At 37.3% G+C, this 23,526-nt stretch overlaps 1 protein-coding gene across 1 annotated transcript; it reads left to right on the top strand.

Moving 5' to 3' along the window:
* The first annotated feature begins 1,261 nt into the window (after window positions 1-1,261).
* On the top strand, window positions 1,262-23,526 carry cfap20dc (CFAP20 domain containing). Its single transcript, XM_055160340.1, is given in 18 exon segments — window positions 1,262-1,352; window positions 1,441-1,524; window positions 2,181-2,274; window positions 2,359-2,431; window positions 2,621-2,735; window positions 2,830-2,928; window positions 2,930-2,978; window positions 3,788-3,925; window positions 5,597-5,778; window positions 5,919-6,027; window positions 6,453-6,569; window positions 7,117-7,233; window positions 8,756-9,078; window positions 9,423-9,752; window positions 13,601-13,804; window positions 15,971-16,032; window positions 21,634-21,728; window positions 23,178-23,526. Coding segments are annotated over 18 exon segments (2,328 nt in total). The 5' UTR covers window positions 1,262-1,331; the 3' UTR covers window positions 23,294-23,526.

Genomic DNA, 23,526 nt, shown 5'->3' with positions numbered 1-23,526 from the left:
TCGCTTTTGATCTCAAAATAGCTCTGCTGCTTGGGATAAGAACAAGTGACAATGGCACATTAATGGAGTTTTACAATTCAGTTTATGTTTCATGTATTACTCTATTATCTTTGTTATTATTAAATGATACAGGCTTTCTGGGCCAATGCTTATATGGTCAGATTGTGTAAATTACAGTTTAAGACATAAATAGAGAGAGAAAATGCTATAAAGCTCTGAAAGCTATTAAGTTATCTCAGTGTTATAATAGCCAAAAAGTGTAGGCTGTTACAGTTACGTTTATCAGGTTTCTGGGGGTAAAATAGTTTCAGGTTATGCAGAGTTCAATTTATTCTCACAGTGTATAAATATTGTATTGTACTGACTATGTCATGAGTACTGGTGATGAACGGTGATTAAAAAAAGACCACCTGCATCAGATTCTGTTATTGTCTTCATTGTTTTGACTTGATGCCAATGTTTTATTTCTGCTAATAAATAAACAAATAAACTAACAAAAATAAGCAATGAGAGCGAGAGAATTAGGTTGTGTAAACTTAGGGCCAATACATTTGCAACTAGAAAAGCACTCAGAGAGCGCAGACCTCCGCCAAGGACTACCCCCATTTTTTATATAAATTGAAAATTAAAAAAATGAAAAGAGGATCCCATTGTCCATCCCTGAGTCAAATTTCATGGGGTTTGGTCAATAATTAACCGAGATATTGAGAAACAAAATTTTTGGCCCCATTTACCACAATGTTAACTAAAATTTCAAAGTGATCCAGAATCCAGGATTTCTTCCGGATCACCCCCAAAATGAAATCAGTTCTTCCTTTTCACATTTCCAACAAATCCTGAAAATTTCATCAAAATCGGTCCATAACTTTTTGAGTTATGTTGCTAACAGACAAACAAACAAACAAACAAACAAACAAACAAACAAACAAACAGACAAACACCGACAAAAACATAACCTCCTTGGCGGAGGTAATTATATATGTGCTGTATAGAAGAATAAAAAACCACTTACTGAGAGGGTCACGTCACCTGTACGTCCCTCTGGAGGTATCTGTGTTTACATCACACGCTGCGCGCCAGACCGAGTGCGCGCGGCTCATCCACAAAGGACGTCTGGCGTGCGCACTTCTATTTAGTGAAGAAACGTAACCATGGAGACGAATGCGGGCTAAGGCTAACGGGGTAACAACAGCAGTGTACAAGTAGCTCAGATAAACGTGCTAAATTGTTCTAAAAGTTAGAAAAAAAAAAAACTGCTTCAGGACCAGCGAAACAAAGAGCACAAACAGTGTATGTAATGTAGCGATTTTACGTCTTTGGCGACAAGCGTAATGTTCAAGAATAACTACCAGGTGGGTTTAAGCTAGTTTAGCCGAGGTTAACACAAAAGCATGAAGTGATAATGAGCTACAAAAGTTTGATTACTGATGTTCCTGACAGGGAGGAGCTGTGGTGGAAATATTCTGCGCTCAGGGCAAAGATCCTGTGGCCAAATGGAAACTCAGCGCTGGAGCCATACACAAAGTGACTCTTTTATCTTTTATGCTACAGGCTAGACATGTAACTCAATTTATTAACACATCAGTCCATATCTGTGCCAGAGCGCTAATGAGTATGCTGTGTAGACAAACACGGCTAAGCCCCCACTTATCTTGTTAAGAATATTCATATTTTCTGCAACTTCTCACCTGGCCTTCACCAAACGCAGACATACAACTTGATGCGGAATGAAGGGTAATGAAAAGTTGGTTGGTTTATGAAACTTTCTTGAATGTAAGCTACCATGTTTATTTAGGGAGCCAACAGTTGACCAGCTTTATGTCAGTTTATTATCATGTCTTTGGCTTCCATCTCGTCATGTCATTTTTGTACTAATTATTTTATACTGTATTACTATACATTATGAACATTCAAATAGCATTTACTCTGACAATTATAAAGACAATTCCAAGTTGTACCAGTGACTAATTTTCCTCAGAGTGGGGTGAAAACATGATATGAGTAATGTACCGCCCTGCAGTGCTGTTAACTATACATTACACAGTCCGTGCTGATTTTATATTTAGCACAGCATCGCAGTATATATATTTGAATGAAAAGCCATGTGCAGTAATTGATAGCTGAGTGCTGACACAGGTCATGTTGAATGCATTCGCTTTCATATTCTGTTTTTCATTTAGGAGTATAATAAAGAAATCAAAGGATTTGTTTACTGTCTGGAGGGTAGCAGCCAGACAGTCAAAATGCAAATGCCAAAAAATGGGAAAATGCCTTGTAAGTTATGATACCAGTTATTTAAATTTGACTTGGATTGCTATTTTGCTGTTTTAACAATAGTGTATTTTGTGATGTTGATAGTGGGACTGCTTCAAAGATTCCTGGTTTTTCAAGTCAGTGTTCCACCCGGCAGAGATTTTTCCATTGAACTCACGTAAGTATACCAGCTCCTTTGTGTTTCACAAAGCCACTGCATGGCTTTAATACAGAGATGACAAAGACACCAGCTCTACAACACTCTGCTATAACTTACAATTCACTTCTGTTAAAGTTAAAGTTTAATGTGAATATGTGTCATAAAAGTTCTAATAATAACTATTTTGCTAACTTATGTGTTTTCTAGGGTAACTGATACAGATCACCTAAAACGACGACTGTATTTATCCACTGTGCACAAAGAGCTCTCCACTACACTTTGGCATGCAAAGATTCCACTTGTTGGCTTAAATTACCACATTGTATGTACAACTGAGTTTATCATTTCTAATTTGATTTACACAAATGTACATATTTTATTTTTCTTGTACATATTTCTTTTTTGTGTTATTTCAGTGGTCGAACTTGTGCATTGACCTTGTTTCATTCACAAGCAAACTGTTCAAAGGCGTGGGATTTGTGAGTTTGGATGGAATAACAGTATTTGCAAACTGTTAGCATCCGGAGAATCTTTACAATGAAAGCAGAACCTGAAGCTGGGGATGGTAAGGTCATTCATTTGTCCAGGTCACTCTAAAAATATTGAGAATGTAAAAGGTTTTTAAGATAATGTTTTCCATACAAACTCAACAAACAATCCAGAACAAGAATGTATAGATTCTTGCTCATATACAGTATCACGTTTGGTAGACTATATCTTGGTAATTTCAACACACTGATTAGCCATACTCTGACAACAAAACCACAAACTATGACTGTATAGGGTAATTATATTCAAGTATAGATTGTCGTAAGAAGTTATAAAATACATGTACCAAAAATACATATTCAGTAACTTTATTCCTGTACAGTTACCCTTATTTTGGTGGCAGAGAATACTGTTACTGTCCAAACATCAAAGGAATACATCACAGTATTTAAAATTGTAGCTTGAGATTTGATGCCAAAAATATGCAGAACATATAGAAACATTAGCAAAAACAATGTAAACATGTACATGAGAGTTGTGAAAGAATCAGATAAGCTACTGGGTCACTACTGGTAAATACACTGATTACTCAGTGGTGTCAGAATACTTTTAAATAAATGCTAAGTTTAATATTTAGCATCCTAAACACTCTTGGTTGATGACAACACAATCTCAGGCTCTATTAGAGAGAAAAGCAGAAAACATCTTGTGGTGTGTGTTATGTGCGATTTTTGATTCTCTAATCAGTGATAAATAAATGCATATTATTCTTCCAACACTGTCTATACATAGCAAGTGTGTGCTACAGTAACAATTTGTGTGAAATTTTGCAACCCAGTTTTATTTTAAAATGTCTTATTTCAAGCAATAACATTTTTACTGCAGAGATGTTCCTGAGCGGAGGAGGTTTGATGGAGTGGATTCCCCGAAGTTGTCATTTCCCACAGGACATAAAACACATCACACAAGTCTTGAACATTGAAAATCTGAAGAAAACAGATGTTAAAACTCGACCTGTCGCTGGTAGGTACAAGCACCTCACCGTTGTACAAGCTATGGAAATGTCCAACCAAGATTTATTTATAGACAAGGAAAATAGCTGTTCACAAACACAAGTAAAAGATAACATAAAAAATAAAGGTGCTCTATGGAACTTTCTGGTGGATGATATGGCATTTGCTTGTTTTCTTGTTACTGTTTTGGCTATCTTGTTATGGCATTAAACTTATTTATTAACACCAGGCCAAGTTGCAGGTCAGATCTATGGAGAGATGACACCACTCACAATAAGAATTCATGTTTTTCAAAGTATAGTTGAGAGAATAAAAACACCAGTAGAAGATAGATATGTTTAGATCAAACTGTGGATCATACCAAGCAACATATCCATGGAGACAAGCAGGCTCCAAACCACCCACCAGAAAATTACATAGTCCGCATTTAAAATCAACCCTTGAACTGAGTTAAAAGTCAACGAGAATAAATGAGAAAAACACCAAATAATGCATTTACTAAGAGATACAAATAATTTATGTTGTATCTCCTTTTGTTCTTTTGGCCTTACACCTGTGCAGATAGACTGTCAATTATATTCATACGAAAAGACACACGCCACTTATTTAGCGCTGGTGTCTGTCTGACCTTTTATAACAGCTTATTTATTTGTTCTGACAGCTGTCCAAGTCTGAATAAAGTAACCCAGCGGAGTCAACCGGGAGAGCAAGAACTAAACAGAAAAATAGCTTGATAATTAGCAACTGCATTATTAGCATAATCATGATTTAAGTGATTTCAATTAAAGTCGGCAACCAATTCAACTATGAAATACTTGCTTGGTGGAGACTAAATGAAAGGGGCATAATGTTGTCTTTCTGTAAGATGGTTTAAGAGTTTACTCAAGTTTCCCTCTCTTGAAACTCAACGGTGAAGGTGGTGCTAATGAGCGCTATAGGGTCAGATCATGGACACATCACACCTAGTTCCAGCCAATTATTTAGACCTGACAGACTATGACAGTGGAGGAGTAAACTGTAATCTACAGAGCTGCCATATGTCCATAAAACATAACAAACCCCTGTGTATGTGGGGATAGGCAGTGGCACAGTGGTTAGTTCTATTGTCTCACAGAAAGGGCATTCTGGAGCAACATCTGACAGTTTTTGAAATGCACTGATTGGTAGTTTTTCTTCTGTGGTTCATCCCTCTTCTGGACCAACATTCATGAAAGAGACAACTTATAATTGTAATTAAAGGCTTGCTCTTCTGGAAGCTCTGTTGCCATGCTTGTCTCTATGGTAATGTAAAACTTGGCTGAGAATGTTCCATAATACAGTATAAAACTTATCTCCACTCTACTCTAGGAGCAAGTCGCAGGCTAAACTTCTGTAATTGAAAAAATGTAAGTTTATATGTTGTAACATGGGTAGTGTGCCCTCCACCAGAAAAAATACATAGTGCAACTTTATATTAATTGTATAGAAATTATATGCTTTGAATAGATTTCCAATTCCATTTTAAACTAACCTAAATATTATAAACCTAAATAATGTCTTCTTATTATGCCATCTCTTTCATCATATTCAGGTTTTTATTACCAGTAACATAACACCAAACACGTTTAGGATGCAGGCCTAGTATTCCCTCCTTAGTACATTTTCACAGGGCCTTTAGTGAGTGTTCTGGATGTGTTTGCAGCTCCAGCGCAGACGGCTGGTGTGGCCCCTACAAGGCCATCCCTCTCAGTGAAGAGCAGGGCCCCGGGCGTGTTACAGAGCGCCTCGGGGCCCAGGGCTGGAGCTCCACAGCCTCAAAGTGAAGTAAAGAGCGGCGCCACCTCAGACACAGTGGAAAGCAGTGCACTTTGTACCTCCAACATGGTAATCACATAAACATGATAAAAAATGTATAGTATGTCTGAAGAAACAAGAACTCTGTACCACACTGAATTTATTGCCTTGAATTTAAGACTTTGTGTGTGTGTGTGTGTGTGTGTATGTGTTTTGGCCATGTCCTTAAGGGATCCCTCTGCTGCAAATTGAACCCAAAGAGTAAAGCTAGAAATCAAAGCAATTTCAACCAACACGAAAAACACTCAGAGAGAGACTGCTCCCCTTCACTTCGAGAGGGTAAGTTTTAATTTTAAATTCAAATGTGTTTTTGTTGTGTGACATTTTTATAAAGTCCAGATTGTACATGCAGCGCACATGTTAGCTGGAACACTCACAACAAGTACATAAAAAATGCATGAGTTAATTCATTTAACCACTGTGCATTGTTAAAAGCATCACAGTGGCAGAGCTTTAAATGATATGTTCTCTCAAGCACATAACAGCTTTTAGGGTGAATAAAGAGGCATCATTAGCATAACTGGATGAGAAAAATACTGCATTTCCTTGATTAAGTGGAACGTGGTGTAGCTGGTTTTAATCTCTATGTACAACACTCAACATTTTCCTAATAGGTTTTTTTTTTTTTTTACTGTGCATTTAAATTACTTTTCAATAAAACTGAACCAACACATTTGATCATTTCGGTTCTCTGTGGTTAAAAGTACAGTGTATTGGAACAGCTGGCATCATACAACCCCACCCTCCCAAAACATGTGACAAACCAGGGTCCAAGATTCCCAGACTCTTCAGTCCGGAAAAAACAAAGGTCACATCAAGAGGTATACTATTAACTGTATATTTGGTAATATATAATAACATTTTAATTAGCCTTAATTAAGCACAAACAATGACTTAAGTCATAATTAACCAAGTTCAAATCGTTCAGACTTACAAAAAAACAAAAAAAAGAAAAGGGTTAAAGCATATGAACATTCTCCATGGAGATAGATATGCTTCATGACATACTGTGGCTAGACTATAGCCAGAGGATCAACATTTCCATGGAAACAAGCAGGAGGAGGCCCTCCTGCAGACAAAATAAGAGTCAGGTTAGTGAAGATGCAAGCCCACTTTGAGTAAGAATGCATGTTTTTCAGTACAATTAAAAACTGAAAAAAATAAATAAAAATTAAAAAGCATGCTTTTATTTTACTCTGTTTTTTACATGCCGGGGCTGTAAGTAGTTGCTAAGCCTGATTCATTCTTAATAAACTACTTGTTCATTTTGAATTAAGTCTTTGTTCATGTTAGGTGTAGTTATTATACATGTTTTATGAGATCTATTCTATGTATAACCCTAATGTGTGTGATGCTTGTGCTTTGTAGTGGATGTGCCTCCCAAAAAGACGGATAACCCAAAGCCATGCACTCCGTCATGCAGCAGACAGGGGAGCAGACAACAGGCTCTTAGCCTAATCGAACAGAGCGAGATCTCAGCTGCAGGTGAGGCGCGGGCCATGGAGAGGGAGAGAGGTGGCAGGAAGCAGAAGCAAGCTGGAGGACATGTGCACTTAAGTGGTGCTTAGGAAATTGTAAAAAGGCAGCAACAAAAAGTAGTTTGTGCTTGCAGTGGTGGAATCTTTTGAGAGATACTGGAGCATGCTTTTTGAGACTAGGGATGCAACTAACAATTATTTTAGTGATCAACTAGTCAGTGATTATTTTCCCATTTCCGTCAAACTGTTATTTCTACTGCACATTTACAATACCAATTAACCAAATTAAGGTTTAAAACATTTAGTTAAGGCTTCAAGATAGAGAATATTTACAGTGCATTATGAAAATGATTTCTTTTTGACATTTTGCTTTTATAATCCTGCTGTCTTTTGGTATGTGTTTTAGAGTCTGTATAGTCCAGATAACAATTATGATGTGTGACTAATAAGTGACTGTTATTCTTCTTCAGTGTTCAGTGTTGTTCCTACATGATGATTCTGCCTGTAGATTCCTTTAAAAGGACATACATATTTGTATGCCTCAGACTACATATATTATTATTGTACACGAGTCGTTTCAAGGCCACTTCAAGGTACTCTGTGGTAGAAAGCAATACTTCAGGTTTTACACAAAACTACTAGAGAAAAACAGTGTGTGGTACCGCTTCACTGCTGCTGCCGTAGCTACATTTGAAAAGCGTTTAGTTCATTAATGGTAATGGCAGCACATTAAGTAAAAGTCAGGGGGACATCTCCAGGGCTCAAGGTTTGTCTCACAGTGAGCAATTAGAGAAAATGATTATACTGTTCAAGTGGATGAGATTCACTGGCTCTTTCAGGTGGAGTGTGGTTTAGATCTGTTATGTAGAGCTGAATTCTTTTTGTGTAATAACCATTTTGCTGCAGATGGACCCATTTTGATATTTGCATTTCAATATATCTAAATTGTCTCAGATCAAAACACTTAAAAAAAAAAAAAAAGTAGAATCATTAAAAGATGTATTTTATTTGTGCCTAGGAGGTTGTTGTGTTGGCTTGTTTTTGTCATATAGGAATAAAATAGCTGAAATATAGGGAGTGTATTGTCTTTAGCTATGATATATAAATCAGAATTTCTTGATTTTAGGCAACAATTCAGTTTGCGTCATGCATTTACCTTGAGATGTTTCAGCAGCTAGCTTTGAGCCACCTACCAGCCGTAATTATTGTAAATTTGATGAAATAAAGAATACCTCAGTAATGGGCTACTGAATGACTGATACGTTGTGGTTGAAGTTTAGTATGTCCTTGATGTAAGATTTAACAAATCAAAACAATTATAGAGCTTAATCCAGCTTTAAAAAATGAGCTTCCCTTACTTTGCTAACATTATTAAGACTTAACAAAATGATTTCTACAGCTTTGTAGTTAATATCCACAATACATATTACTAACTGATGACTTCATTTTGGCTGTATTCATTTTTCAGGCTTTGTCCCTCATGGGAGTTGTGCTGAGGTTAAACTAAATGTTGTAATCTTGTGTCCCAGATAAACGTGCCTGTGGTGTGGTTGTGGACAGTCCCAGGGCTCCTGTGAGGAGAGGTGGAGGTGAGAGGGTCTCTGTACGGCGCGAGTTGCCCTTTGACCTCCAGGTATGCAGCAGTTGGGACAGTAGTGAAGAGTCAGACCCCCACCTCAGCACCCACCAGTCTGTGTTCACCTTCTGCTCTTCGCCGCACACACCCACAAAGAAGCCAGGGCGCGGCCAGCAGGAGCACCCACAGAAGAACATGGAGGAGTGGGAGGGACCACACATGCGCAGGGGAGGGGCCCAGCCAGAGGACGACTTCATCGGCAGTGAGAGTGACGAGGTAATGTTGTATTTACCTCTTCTCCTCATTCTGCCACAATCAAATCCTTCATTGAAAACAACTGTTAAAAAGAGATGGATTTAATTTATACTATACATAAAATTTCAAAATGAATGCAGGCAATGTCTTAATCTTAGACAGTCATTCTCTGTAAAATGTAGACTATTACCAAAGTCAATTCTCCCATCACCAACAAATGCTAAACAAGGCATGGCTGAGTGTAAACAAAGCAGAGAAATGATTAGGATCTTCAGAATATGTCAGCATGATTTATAGTGTTCCAAGTAAAATAATAGAAACTATTCAATATATCTGAACCCCGAATACATGGATCTTTTCTATAGGAGGAAGTGCATGTCACGTATCTGCAGCAGAGAAGAACCACAGACTCAGGCCTGGGTCCATCCAGGAGCAGTGATAAAATTCTGGATGATGTCTTCCTTCATTCTCAAAGCCCATCAAATGAAAGTGAAATAAACAGCTCCATCCCTCCATCCATCTCCAAAACTGAAGCTCCTGGATTTGTCCCGAAGCGCTGCCTGTCTCCCACTGACCGCCTGAGTAGTGCTGAGACTGTGAGACCCAGTGTCATTGTGAACAGCAGCGTGTCACTATCAAGAAGACTACTGCAGGAAGTCCCAATGATGCACTCAAGAGGGGACAAGGTACCAGAGGTGCTGTACTTCTCAGTTACATTTACCCATTTACATTTACTTGAGTCACATTTTAAAGTCTCCAGACACTACTTAAACTCCTACTTGAGAGATACATTTTACAGTATAGTGGTACTTTTACTTTTACTAAAGTAAATATTTTGTTTACTCTTTATTGTGTGAGTTTGTCTACAAGTGGATGTTATGTTGACATTATTTTCCTGTTTGAACATTTGTTTTTCTTGCACTGTTGCTATAGATATGATGTAGCCTTCCCCATTTGTTAGTTTTTTTCCATTTACATTAACATCAAATCTTACACCGAGACAGTTACTTTTACTTGAGTAGTAGTTTCCTTAAATACATTTTACTAGGGTGATTCCTTGGACCACAATGTTTTACTTCTACTTGATGAAAAGTATCAGTTTAGACTCCTCTATCTATCCCTATACAGTACCTGCATAGACTCAACACAGGCCTGCCACTGAGCTGTTGTTCTCAATGCCTCTCACAATAACAGACATGCTGCCCTCTGCCTCTCTCACCCTTGCACCATCCCAATGATTTGTACGAAGCACTAGACGGGTAACATCCAGTGAAGGTTATGACTGAAAACCTGTCACAGAGAAATGACAAGGTGTTGGTTCCCTTCAGCACGAACATGCTTCATTGGCTGTCATTCATTTAGCTCCACTGCAATGCTTGGCCTCCTCGCACTCTGACAAAAACAGCTTGTGTACTACTAAAGTTAAAGCAAGGCACTACAGGCAAAACTCATTTTCTTTATAAAGTTTTTTTTTTTTTTAAATTGGTTTGCTTTCTCAGCATTTTAGCTTTTACGTGGAAACAACAAAACTGTCCAACTTACATTTATAGATTTCGAAGGGCATCTTCTGAAACTGCATTTTTCTCCCATAAGGACATAAAGGTCACCCCCTAAAGTTGCTCATAACAGGTATAGGTATACGTACATCACTGTGCTAGGCTTCTACAGTGAACATAGAAATTGAAACAAAACCTGTACACTTACTCCTAAAACTGACAAAGATCCACTGATCGAAACGTCATTCATTAAATGCAGAGTGCGGGCTTTGTCACACTTTCTACACCCCCTAAAGTTGCACCTACACTAAACTTTACAATCTTGTATTTAAGAATACATTGTTGACTGTACAGAAGGATTTGTTGATCTAATTCTAATTCAGAATTTCTTGCTTCATTTTGTTGACACCAGATACAAAATAATTTACAGAGAGAATCTGGATACCTTTAGTATATCTATCTATCTATCTATCTATCTATATCTATATATCTATCTACAGTCCCTGACAAAAGTCTTGTCGCTTATCCATTTTGTAGAAACAAAAGCTTATAACTTGACTTTAAATTAATCGATTGGTTTTAGAAATGTCTCATATGAAAGCCTAAAACCCTCCCAAATTATGCTCAATAAACTAAAATAAATTTGCTTCACTAAAAAAAGATTGATCATTTAATGAACACAGAAAGGTCAGATTTTGTCACCTACAGAAAATTGAACAAATAATTTACTTCAAATACAAAAATATGTTGCATAACGTCAGTGAATTAAGTAGTGATGCTGTGAGATCCATATTTAATATCTTGTATGACGTCCATGAGCTTGAAGGACTGCATCCATGCGGTTCCACAATGATTCATACAATTTGTTGATGAAGTCATCAGGAATAGCAAAGAAAGCGTCTTACATGCTTCCTCTTTCATTCTACCCCAGACCTGCTCAATGATGTTCATGTCTGGTGACTGGGCTGGCCAGTCCTGGAGCACCTTGATCTTCTTCGCCTTGAAAAACTTTGATGTCGAGATAGAATTATGCGATGGAGCACCATCCTGCTCCCAAATTTGACCCCTTTTATGGTTGGGAATGTAAGAGGTAGCTAATACTTCTTGATATTTTAGGCTATTGATATTGCCTTCCACCCTGCAAATGTCTCGCACACCCCCATACTGGATGGAACCCCAGACCATGATTTTTCCGCCACCAAACTTAACTGTTTTCTGGGTGAATCTTGGATCCATGCGGGCTCCAGTAGGTCTCCTGCAATATTTGCGGTGGCTGTGATGTAATTCAACCGAGGATTCATCTGAGAAATCCACCTTCTGCCACTTTTCCAGTGTCCATCCTTTTAGCAGGCTGTGGGCCTTGGCAAATGCCACACGGTTTTTTAATTGCCTTTTGTTTAGTGCTGGTTTCTGTGCACTGATTCGACCATGGAGGCCATTTCGAGACAGAATTCTACAAACTGTTGTGGTTGACACAGGGACTTGAGGTGACCAGGCCTGGTGGAGCTCTGCTGCAGTGGAAAAGGGGCTGGCCGTGGATTTTCGAATCAACAAACGGTCCTCCCAAGCAGTTGTCTTGTGGGGTCTGCCGGACCTGGGCTTGTCAAAAACATCTCCAGTCATTTCAGATCTTTTTCTTATTCTTTGTACTTGACGCTGAGACACATTGAAGGTGTCACCACCTCAGCAGTGGATCTGGTCTTCAGCCTCTTGATAATTAACGCTTTGGTCTCAGGGTGGATCTTAGGCATGTTGTCAGAGGTCAAGTTGCAGTTGATGTGAAGGTCTGGTGTGCTGGGGTTCTTTTTATACACACCCACTAATTGATTGATCAGTAACTGATCACAGGTGAGGCTGTAATCTAGGATTGGGTGCATCATATGACAAGGCGACAAGACTTTTGTCTTGCCAAAATCTGACCTTTCTGTGTTCATTAAATGATCAATCTTTTCTCAGTGAAGCAAATTTTTTTTAGTATATAGAGCATAATTTGGGAGGGTTTTAGCTTTCATATGAGACATTTCTAAAACCAATCGATTAATTTAAAGTCAAGTTATAAGCTTTTGTTTCTACAAAATGGATAAGCGACAAGACTTTTGTACTGTATATCTATATCTATGTATCTATATATCTAATCTATATATTGATATATGATATATATATATATATATAGATAGATATTGATTGATTGATATAGATAGATAGATAGATAGATATACTAAAGGTATCCAGATTCTCTCTGTAAATTATTTTGTATCTGGTGTCAACAAAATGAAGCAAGAAATTAAACATGCCTCTATGCATTTATATAAGTAAACAACAGAAAAGTTTCAAGTTGATATATCTAAATTGAAGAGTTTTCCTATTCAGCTGCATAGTCTGGATTTAAAACTTTGTTGTACCTTGTTTACAGCTTTCCCTTGAATTGGATGCTGTTTCCACAATGTTGTATTTGCTTGTAGTTGAAGATTTGAACCTGTTATTTGGATTTGCTGGAACCAGGAAAGGTGTAGGGAGATCAGATGAGTCAATAACATCTGAGTGAAAACATCTGAAAAACTGCAGTTCTTGTTTGGTGTTCTGCAGTGCTTAGAATGTAAAGTGCTCCAAGGGGAAAACATGTGAACTGGTGACAGGTGATGCAAGACACGAGCAGTAACTATGTCAGAAATGACCAAATTGCATCTGGTATTGACAGTCATGTTTTAGTAGTACAGAAGTACAGAAGTACAGATAGCTTTTACTGTTAATTATTGTCATACTGATGTATTAATAATAACAAACAACTTTGGTTATGATGACCAAGTGGTTTTGTCATGACAGTTATCCAATCAGAAAGCAGAATGAACCTCACGAGTCTCTCATGCCTGTTTTGATGCTGAAAACCATGAGACATGTCCGTCTGATGAAAATAATATGTATCCAATATACAGATTAAGGGACTGACAACCAAAGCTCAATTATAATTGTAGTGGATTTTTTAAACAGTAAACAAGATACATACAGTTCCTTTAAATAAGTAATGGAAGTCTTTTTCCAAACACTAGGATACAGAGGAAGCGTTCATTGATCATGCCGATGGCCCTCGGCTGCCTCAGGACGAGGATGAGCTGCAGATGTTGGCGAGTTTGAAGAGAGAACACGAGGAAGAGGAGAGCCGAGGTGTTCTGAGCCAGTCACAGATCCACCAGTGTCACGTGAGCCTGAGTCTGAGCAGTGAAGGCACCTCCACATGGACAAACATCACTACGGTTTGTGGGACATGGACAGTACACTTTACTCCTAACACTAGGGCTGCACAATATATCAAATGGAAATCACAATTTGAGTTTTCACAATTATCAAATCTCAAAGGCTGAGCAAAAAATACTAATATTAGATCAAAAAAGTTGTGCAGCTACCACTGTTACTTATCTATAGCTTTAGATTCACTTAATTTGATTTCATACTGATCTTGCTCTATTACTAAAAGATATAATCAATCATTTAGGGTGGCTACAACACATCTTTACTTTTCAGTTATATAATAACATTTTAATTTAAAAAATATGTTTACCCTTATTTGGGTAACATATAGTCTTTATCTAACCTTTGCAGATAGATGTGTGTATAATCTTAAATAATAACTTTATTTCTGGATTATCAGCAACCCTTAATCCACTGTTGAGTAATGAGGTTGACCTACCAGTGGGTCCTGAACACATTTATAATTTTATACTTTTCTATTCACAATCTCCAATATTATTCTCCACAGTGATTAAACCAGACAATTTACATGCTCTGACTTTTATTGCCCTTTACCTGTATGTTCTCTGCCCTACTCTCTCTATTTCAATGACACAATATTTAACTTCACATGATTAGGTCATCTGACATGGTCCCTATTATTATAAATTTCATGTCATGTGATGAAGAATATACACATGATGCAGTTTGCTCTTGGACTTTGAAGGTCATTGCGGTCCATGGGCCATTTGCATAAGCACTTTGAAAAGAACATTGTCTTACCTGGCTCTTTGTCCTTTTCACAATCCCCAGAGAGCACCATTATTACCGGGTTTGAACTTCGGTCTATTACTCATTCTGCGGATAGAGGTATCTGTTAATGTACCAAAATTTATAACACTAAAAGAATATAGTCCCGCACCACTGGGACTCTTATTTCATTGTTCAATTTTAAAGAAATGGTAAGGTTTTTGTACATTGTACTTTTCAGACCTTGACTGCAATGACTTTAAGCATGCGATTTCAATAATGTAGTTATCACCTCAACCAAGGTGATTATCGCACAAAGATAGAAAAAAAGAATGGATGTATTTTGACTTCGATTTTGCAAAGGTCTCTAGAGTTTTGTATAGAAGGTAGAGAAGGTAAAGAACGTGATCTGGAGGATGAGGACTTTTTGTGTTCACATTTTTTTGCTGTATTTTTTCTTTGAACAACTCCCAGTGAAAGAATCATTATAACAACTGAGCAAATGCGTTAAAAGGATACAAAATTAACAGTGTTCTTCAGCTAACACTGCACAACCCTTTGAGAGATTTTGTGTGAATATTTAGTATAATAAATTCCACCAGGCTCAGCACTAGAGTCTCCTCATCATCAGCATGTATTACCTGCACATCCCACCAGGCCCAGTTTAAGCTCCTGTCTTATTTTTAGACAATGATTTTGTAGAAGAGCCACTGAAGAACGCAGATAGCTGAAATTTGCTTAAGCATCGCTGGGGCTGCTGCTTTGGTGTGACTGCTTCTTCATCAAAGTCATGTAATGTAATAGGCTTTAAACAGGCACTAGACTTAAACAGCCTCCTGAGGCTATAATATGGTCCTTAGCCTTGACAAGATGGAGAGGCTACGCACTCGTGTTTCTTTGAGCTGAATATTACTGAAACCATTCTTATCTGCTATTCCCATCCTGCGCACTTAAAGGTCGCTCATTACACTCGGCTCACAGACCGCTGCTGCCTGTGTCACAAATACATCACAATGCTCCTGTATCAAAACACATTTGGGGATGAATGGATGTTTTTCAAAATGAGGTTGCGTTGGGTTGAGGCTTATCAGAAAAACGAACAAGGTTTGATCACTGCTGGGGCTGTTTACGCTAGCCTTACCCTTTCTCTCCCATGTTTGCAGACTTGTTTTTATTAAAAGCAAAAATGCCGGTAAGAATGCCTTATAAATAAATACATAAGCTACTGACCTTGCTTTCTCTATACCCCTGTTACTGTCTTTGTTCTTTCACTGTTACCTTATGAAGCCACATTACAATTTAATGCAAGTAGTTGTTAAATATCATTACCAAACATTGAAAGCCCTGGACCTTGGCTATAATAATGAAAGAAAAAATATTTCCTTTCAATATATAGCTTAATATTTAACCATGTTTTTCTTCTGCCTCTTTGTCTTTTGTAGCCTGACCATCAGGGTCACCACTATCAAAAGGAGATGAACCCCCTGCTGAACTCAAACCCAAGGTAAATACTCTCACTTATAAACATTGATATAAAAGATGGGAGCTGGAAGCAGTGCTCAATATGAAAGTACATATTCTTTGATATTTATAAAAAGAAGAACTAGAGTAAAACTTACATACTGAAGGCATTGGAAGCAGCACAACGGATGATGCTGGTAGTTTTTATTACTTTGCTAACTCCTTCTGTACTTGTACTGTCAGTATATTTAGTCTAAGTGATGTTAGGACTTTATACATTACAAAACAACATTAAAATTCCCAGGAACAAAACATAATAAAAATAGTGAACTGAAAGTTGAGTCACACATCTGTTATGAAATGTTTTCCACTGTCCAAAAATCACTGAGCAGCAGTGTCTGAGGTGCTTGTATTGCCTATGTTATCTTTGTATTGGCTTCATTGGTTGAACACAGAATCCAGTGTGGAATTCTTTAATCAGATGCAAAGCGGTGAGTGAAGAATTAGGCTAAATGTCAGTTGTCAGCGCGCAGTATGGATGCGGCTTATCTGCTTTTAAGATAAGAACAAATAAACAGCGCGTCAGTCACACAGCCTCCTTCTCTCTGAACTGCTATTGTCACATTCACACCTACACATTATTCTTCATTTGTTGTTAAACCTGTCACTTAACTTTAAAGGTGATTTTTGACACCAATTTCCTATTTCCAGGTACATTTATAAATAGCATGAGCATATATTTGAATACAAGGAATCAGATAGGGTTTGGTTAAAGGCACTGTACCAGGTCTTTACTCTCTTCCAAATGTGAAAAGCACCACTTGTTCATTTTAAACAGTTTGCTGAGGTCCAAAGTTAGTTACCGTATCCATTGTGAGCCTCCTTATTCACCACGATTAGTTTATAGTTTTCAGATGCCAAATCAGAGTTTTGCCATCTTTGTAATGCAAGCATGCTAACAGCACACTTCCAACTTCCTGATTCTCTGAGGATAAAACACTTCATAATTAGATGCAGACAGTGCACAGTGGTCTAATTTCTTCCTTAAGAGCTGCTTATACAATATGTCTGTTCTCAGGGCAAAACACATTTTACTCAACTACAGTAAAAAAAAATAAAAATAAAAAAATCAGCTACAGCCACTTTAAGTTCAATGCAAGGATTAAAGCTGCCCATGTGCTCCTTTTCACATCTATCATTGATAATTCAAAGGCCAGTTTCTTCTGTGCAGTAGTCTCTTTTGGAGTCAATAATACATTCATGATGACTTTGCATTTACAATCCACAGGTTAAAAAAAAGCATTAAGAACTCTAGAAAAAGTCTGAAAAACATGTTATAAATCAGAGGGCAGAGGAGATAAGATTATCAGAATGGCAATGATAAACACATAATGCACAGATGGCTGTTTTGCACAACAAGAAACATAAGAAGCATATTATATTTATAGCAACTTAGGAATTCAAATGCTACATTGACATTTCAGTCACTTACTTTGCTTTCTGCAAAATACTAAAAAGTGGACAGACATCTTGAGTCTGAGTTTTGAGATTAAATATTGTATATGTTAATGATGATTCAACACAGCAATGGAGGAGGAAGGTCAATGAAACCAGTTATAACTGATAGCGATGTACTGGTGTATTTTATTGTTTATTTTTGATATGGTTGCTTTTGTAATTACTGTTACTACTACTATCACTCTATCACTAGGCACTGCTACCACTGCAACTTCTGATGATGCTACTACTATTGCAAAAATTGAATTCCAGAAAGACCTTGTGAATGCCAGGCCTTAAAAATGATAAAAAAAAAAAAAAAAGACAAAAAACAGTGATTGAAGGATTACCTAAAATCTGTTCCTGTAATCAATAACAGGAAAACCAAATATGTTTTAATTTCTGAATCTTCACTACATGTGTGTTCATTTTGTAAAGTCCAGTTCAATTAAACTTGATTCCACAGTCAATTAAAGTAAATTAAAAGTGCACTATGTAACTTTCCTGGTGGAATATTCGCCATCTTCATGTCTCCATGCAGCAGACACTGCACAATGGTTTATACCATACTGTGGAACATATCAGGCAAAGCAACATCTCCATGGAGAAAAGAAGGTGGCAGACCCTCCACCAGAAAAGTTACATAGTGCCCCTTTAAAAAGAAAACACCATTAGCCCTCCTCATGTCTCCCAAAGGCCCTATATGTTCTCTCTCCCACTGGACTACTACTGTCCCACTGTCACTGTCCTCATACACATCTCCATGTCTTTGTAGTGTACACAGCCGCTGTGCGTTACCAACAGAGACAAAGAGGTTGCATCATAATTCGGCTGCTCGAGATTAAGCTCCCACCTCCTCCCTAGCACTTGTGATTTATTGATGAAAAGCCAGGTTTGCTGGTTTGAACATGCATAAATTCTCTTGTAATTTTTTTGTGTGCCATTGGGAGAAAACACACTATATTTTGAAAGAAAAGCAGAATGTTATTAGAAAAAAACATGATGCACACAACTGTGCATCAATAAATTCGTCAATTTTGGAAAAGTGAATTAATTTCAGCAGTTCAAATGAAAGTCAAACACATATTTTATAGAGTAAAATGTTTTGACCCTGCAGTAAATTAAACATATACTTAAACACAATTAAACATATACAGTATTTAAAAGCGCAATATACTGTTAAATTACAGTTGTTTATTACTCAAAAATACATGCATTCTAAATGAAAGCATTGCACCATTTTTCTCAATGGACATGTATAAGTGTAATGCTATAGTGTGGAACATTATAGGTAAAGCATTAACAGTCATTAAAGGTCCTATATTACGCAAAATACACTCTTGTGAGCAAAAACATCCCTGGAGTTGTATTTTGTTTCAGTCACACATGTTTGAGTAATCCTTTATTATTAGTCTATAAAGCTCAAAATGCTCTGTTCCACTTTGTGATGTCACAAATGGTGGTAGTGTTCAGGTTAGCATCTACCTTTTACCTTTTGTTCAGTAGAGATTGGCAGTTCCAGGGCTGAAATTATCCAAATGATTATAGTTAAGTTATATGGAGTTTGAAAACACAGTGGAGCACTTCCTGTATTACTGCATGACATCACAAGGTGGAGTGTTTTCCATTTGTGAGAAGAGCTAAAGTTACAGGATATGTGTGCTAAACATGCGTGATTGAAACAAAGCACAACTTAACGTATGTTTGTCATGAGGAAACAACATTGTAAGATAGATGAGAAAAGAGCTTAATATAGGCCATTTTAAAATAAACTTACTACATACAAAATACAAAATATATAAATCCAAAATATACAGCAAGAACCGAACAACAGTGCAAAACTCGCAGTACAAAGAGAAGTATTCTTGAAGTGAGTTAAAGTGACAGATGTTATGAAGTGTTTGCGTCCAGCAGCCAAGTCTATGTGGTGGTTTTATTGTCTATATTAACTCTATTGCCTATTATATTGCCTATGAAGTCATCCTGGAACTAATATTGTATTGATATAACATAACTCTTTATCATAACTTACTCATCTCTAGAAACAGCTGAGATGGCTTGGCTGTGTGACTTGTCTCTTGCAGCACTTCAGGATTCACAGCTGTACTTCTGAAATTAGACTTTGAACTGAGCCTCCATTTACATATTGAAGAGCAGCTGCACAGGATTTGTCGTTGTTTTCTTTGTTTTTCTTTGGGGCGCTGCATTCACAAACAGCCTAACAGTGCTTTTCTATCATGGCTTTTTTAAGATCCTGGCAACACCGCAAGCTTTTCTGTTTTTTTTTTTTTTTTTTATGAGCTTGTCCCCTTTTCCCCACATTTCTGTCTTTGCATACGATGCTTTTGGGTAGCATACCAAATGTAAAATGAGGATATCATTGAAGCGTTCAATGGATATGTTTTTAGAAAAGATCTGTCTCAGTGAGTTTGAATGCCACAATTGCACGGATGTCAAACTGCTTCATCCTTCACTTTTTGTTCTTTCAATGTTTTTATTTGAGACCAATATAACTTTCATCCTCTATTTTTTGCCTACAATAAAGTTAGATGTGTGTAGCTTAAAAGATGTTCATATAGTTGCGGTCTAGATAGCTTGTAAAAAGTCATTTTTATTGCAGAACATAAAAGTAATTCATTTCTTTTCATCAAACCTCTTCGCACTTTAATTATTATGCATTTAAAACCCAAGAATTATTCACTCTTGCCAAATTCAGCTTCGTTATGTGCTGTTCAAATTGTAGCTTTGAATCACACTTTTTTCGAGTTTTTGACGTTCTCAGTGAAAGAGATGTCAGAAGCATGAATACCTTTGTTAGAATGGAAAGCTCTCATCTTTAGAACAGAAGATTTTCAAAGTCATTTTGAACTAAATTAATCAACATATCTTTTATTCTGCCTTCTCCGCTTGTGTTTTTGTGTCTCATTTACATATTTAAGCTGTTTAATTTTAATATAAACTGAAACTTGTGCTCGTCAGCCATTTTAACTGTGCGATTTCATGCGTCTAACACATTACATCGCAGGGAATCTATTGCCAGTTTATGTTTCATATCACAAAGGAAATTGCTGTAAGCTTCTAATATGATATATCATATTCTCCCAGTGCCCACAAATGGATGATTAAGTTAAATTGTTCTGATCCTTTCCCATAAGTATCACAGGATCAAATGGTATTGTATTCTTGTGTGGGCTGCTCTCACATAATGGATATTGTATTCTATTGAAGATTCAGCTCGTCATTTGAATGGTAACAAAATGATATTTGGAGTGCAACTGCTGTACATTACAATCAAGAAATTATGAATGAAAGAAGTTCGTTATGAATGAAGTCTTTGTTCATGCTTTAATAAGGTTAATTTCAGTGTAGTTATAATAAAGTGGTGCCAGGCTGTTCTTTTACTTAATGCCTTAGAATTTTACCTTGGAGATTAACTGGGTCCTGGGTATGGCAGCAGTAGTAGCAGCAGTTGTAGTAATGATATCTTTACAGGGAATAATATTGAGTGTTTATAAGTTCTTATCTGTTTACAATATCAGAAGGACTACTGAATTTGATTGACAGTGTTGCTATAGAAACACAGTATTTCCAAATGGCTCGAGATGAAAAATAAACCGCAAATTCACTTTTTGTTATAAAGCATCCAAGTTCCGCAGATAGAATTCCGTCTCAATGCATTTCTTACCTCAAAATTGTTCATTCATCTTATTGTGTCTCTCCCCTCTGTCGTATTTATTTGTCATTGCTTGCTATAAAAGAATTTGGCTCCAACCTGGTGTACAAAGAAGCCCATGATCTATAGGTGGATGCGCTGTACCTTTATGACGAAGAGAACAAACTCATTTAGAGCGAAAGGAAATCCTGCCCTCCTCCACACAGACAAGGTTAGGACCCCTGCTATGGCCGCAGCGTGGACACTCTCAGGCCTTAATAAATGATCCTTCAGGTAAAAACCAAGAGGCCCGGAGGCTAAGTGTTCCCGCACAAGTGGTTCAAGGACAATGGATGCTCAAATGGCTCTCTTCAATGTACGCTGATGGAGACTTTATTGTTAAAATATTGTATAGTATCTTTATGATGTGCTGGGATGGTGAGTGTAATGCCATATACTGTCATGACGATGGTCTTTTTATGCGGTGGTCCCCAGGGAGTGGATGGACGTGCTCAGCCCTCCTATTATGGCTCCCGGTCAGCGCCGAAGGTCACACACCACATGGGACAATGGAGAAGATCTAGTTGGAGGTAATTTCTGGATTTATCTTAGCGTTCAGGCACCATTTTGTTGTAGAAGAGAAGCAACAACAGCTATTTACAATGAATCTGTGCTGGAATCATAAAGAATGACTTGTGTTAATGGCACAAATTGCTGCTTATATATGTAACATATGCATTCTCACAATAAACAAAGGGTGCACAGATTTAAACTCAATTAACCCCTCTTGGAGTGACTAATTAAGATGAGATGCAACCAAAGATATGTATTTTGCAGGGTTGATATATGTTTTTAAGCTTTATGCTCTTACTGACCTAACTCTTTCTAGTAATATGGATATGTTAGAGCAGGGAAATTTAATTTTAATTTAATTTCGTACATCACCGTGTCAGCCATGCTTTAAGTGACTTCACAAAAATGTTGCTGTGATTCACAAGTAGCAGTTACAAAAATGATAACAAGCCACATAAGATAAGAGAACCTATATTGGTTTCACAATGAGGAAATTTTGGTATTGTGACATAAGTGTAAAACTAGCAGTAGAAAAAATAACCAGTAATAAATCAAGATAAATAAGCATTTTAAACGCAGACCTTAAATCTAATCATTAAACTTGAAAATGAAAATATACTACATTTTACCTTGTGTGTCAAAATGGCCAAGAATTCTTATAGATCTCTAATTATAATTGGTGATTTTTTATTTTTTTTATTTTCCTGAAACTGACTTGAGAAGCCAATTTTTTTTCGCTTGTCCTTCCTACCTTGACAGAGCACCAATGCAAATGAAAACATAACCTTCCTGTCTGAGGTAATGAGTCAAGTGTCCATTGTCACTCTTAACTACATTCTTCAAATGGAGGAGGCTGAAAAAAATCCCGTGAAGCCATTTCTAATTAAGGGCCAAAACCCACAAGCGGTGCGCTCCGTGTCCTCTGTCTAACTCCATAGGTCAGAAGAGACAGCCTCATTACATGTGCGCTCCCCCCAGACACGTCCACTGGGTTAATTGACAAAACCTTTTTCTGGTTTACAACATCATTTTTAAACCGCTTTCACAACTTGTCTCATAATTAGTTTTCATTATTGTCGCCGAACTTCTGATAAGATAAAGCGGTCCTTATGGGGGCACTCCATAACCTTTTTAAGTATTTAACAGCCTGTCAGTTTAACAACTACATCCATGCCTTTAAGTAATGGGGATTACAAGGATGGCTGTACGGTGCTATAATGTGCCAGTGAAGGATAGACCAATGCATTTTGATATCAGAGTAAATTACAGTGAGAGAGGACTTAAAACTTGAAGGTCACAAAGTACACAGTAATGTGCTTTTTCATGTTTGGCATGTCAAACCAAAAAATAAACAGATGTTGCAGTTGTTTCATACATGTCTTCTATTTGAATAACTTCTTAAATGTCTCTTTTGAACAATCGCTTTTGAATGTGCCTCTGATTTGATTTTTTTTTTTCTATTTCAGAGGCTGATAAATGCATGATTGAAAAGAACGAGGAAGAGTATCTGAATCTGCTCTATGATCCTTGCCTGAACTGCTATTTTGATCCAAAGTCGGGGAAGTACTACGAACTGGCCTGACACTAGCTGATAAATATCTAATGAATAAATCACAAGATGAATGTCCTATGGATTTTCAGGCTGGGCTATTGAGCTGTTAATGAATCTTTTTCACGATTGTAGAGGGAGTTCAGCTCACATAATGCAGTACACGCTTTGTTGCCCATTCACTCAGGGCTGCACTTTTCTGTTGAGGAGTCTTGGCAAAGTAATAATATGTAAACCACGAATGAACTTCCTTGAGCTTTGACTTG

Source organism: Boleophthalmus pectinirostris, unplaced genomic scaffold (genome assembly GCF_026225935.1).
Source record: "Boleophthalmus pectinirostris isolate CB_2022bp ecotype Guang Dong unplaced genomic scaffold, ASM2622593v1 HiC_scaffold_3, whole genome shotgun sequence".
Classification (NCBI taxonomy): Eukaryota; Metazoa; Chordata; class Actinopteri; order Gobiiformes; family Gobiidae; genus Boleophthalmus; species Boleophthalmus pectinirostris.
The sequence above is the reverse complement of the archived record's forward strand: the minus strand, read 5'-3'. Positions and strand labels throughout refer to the sequence as shown.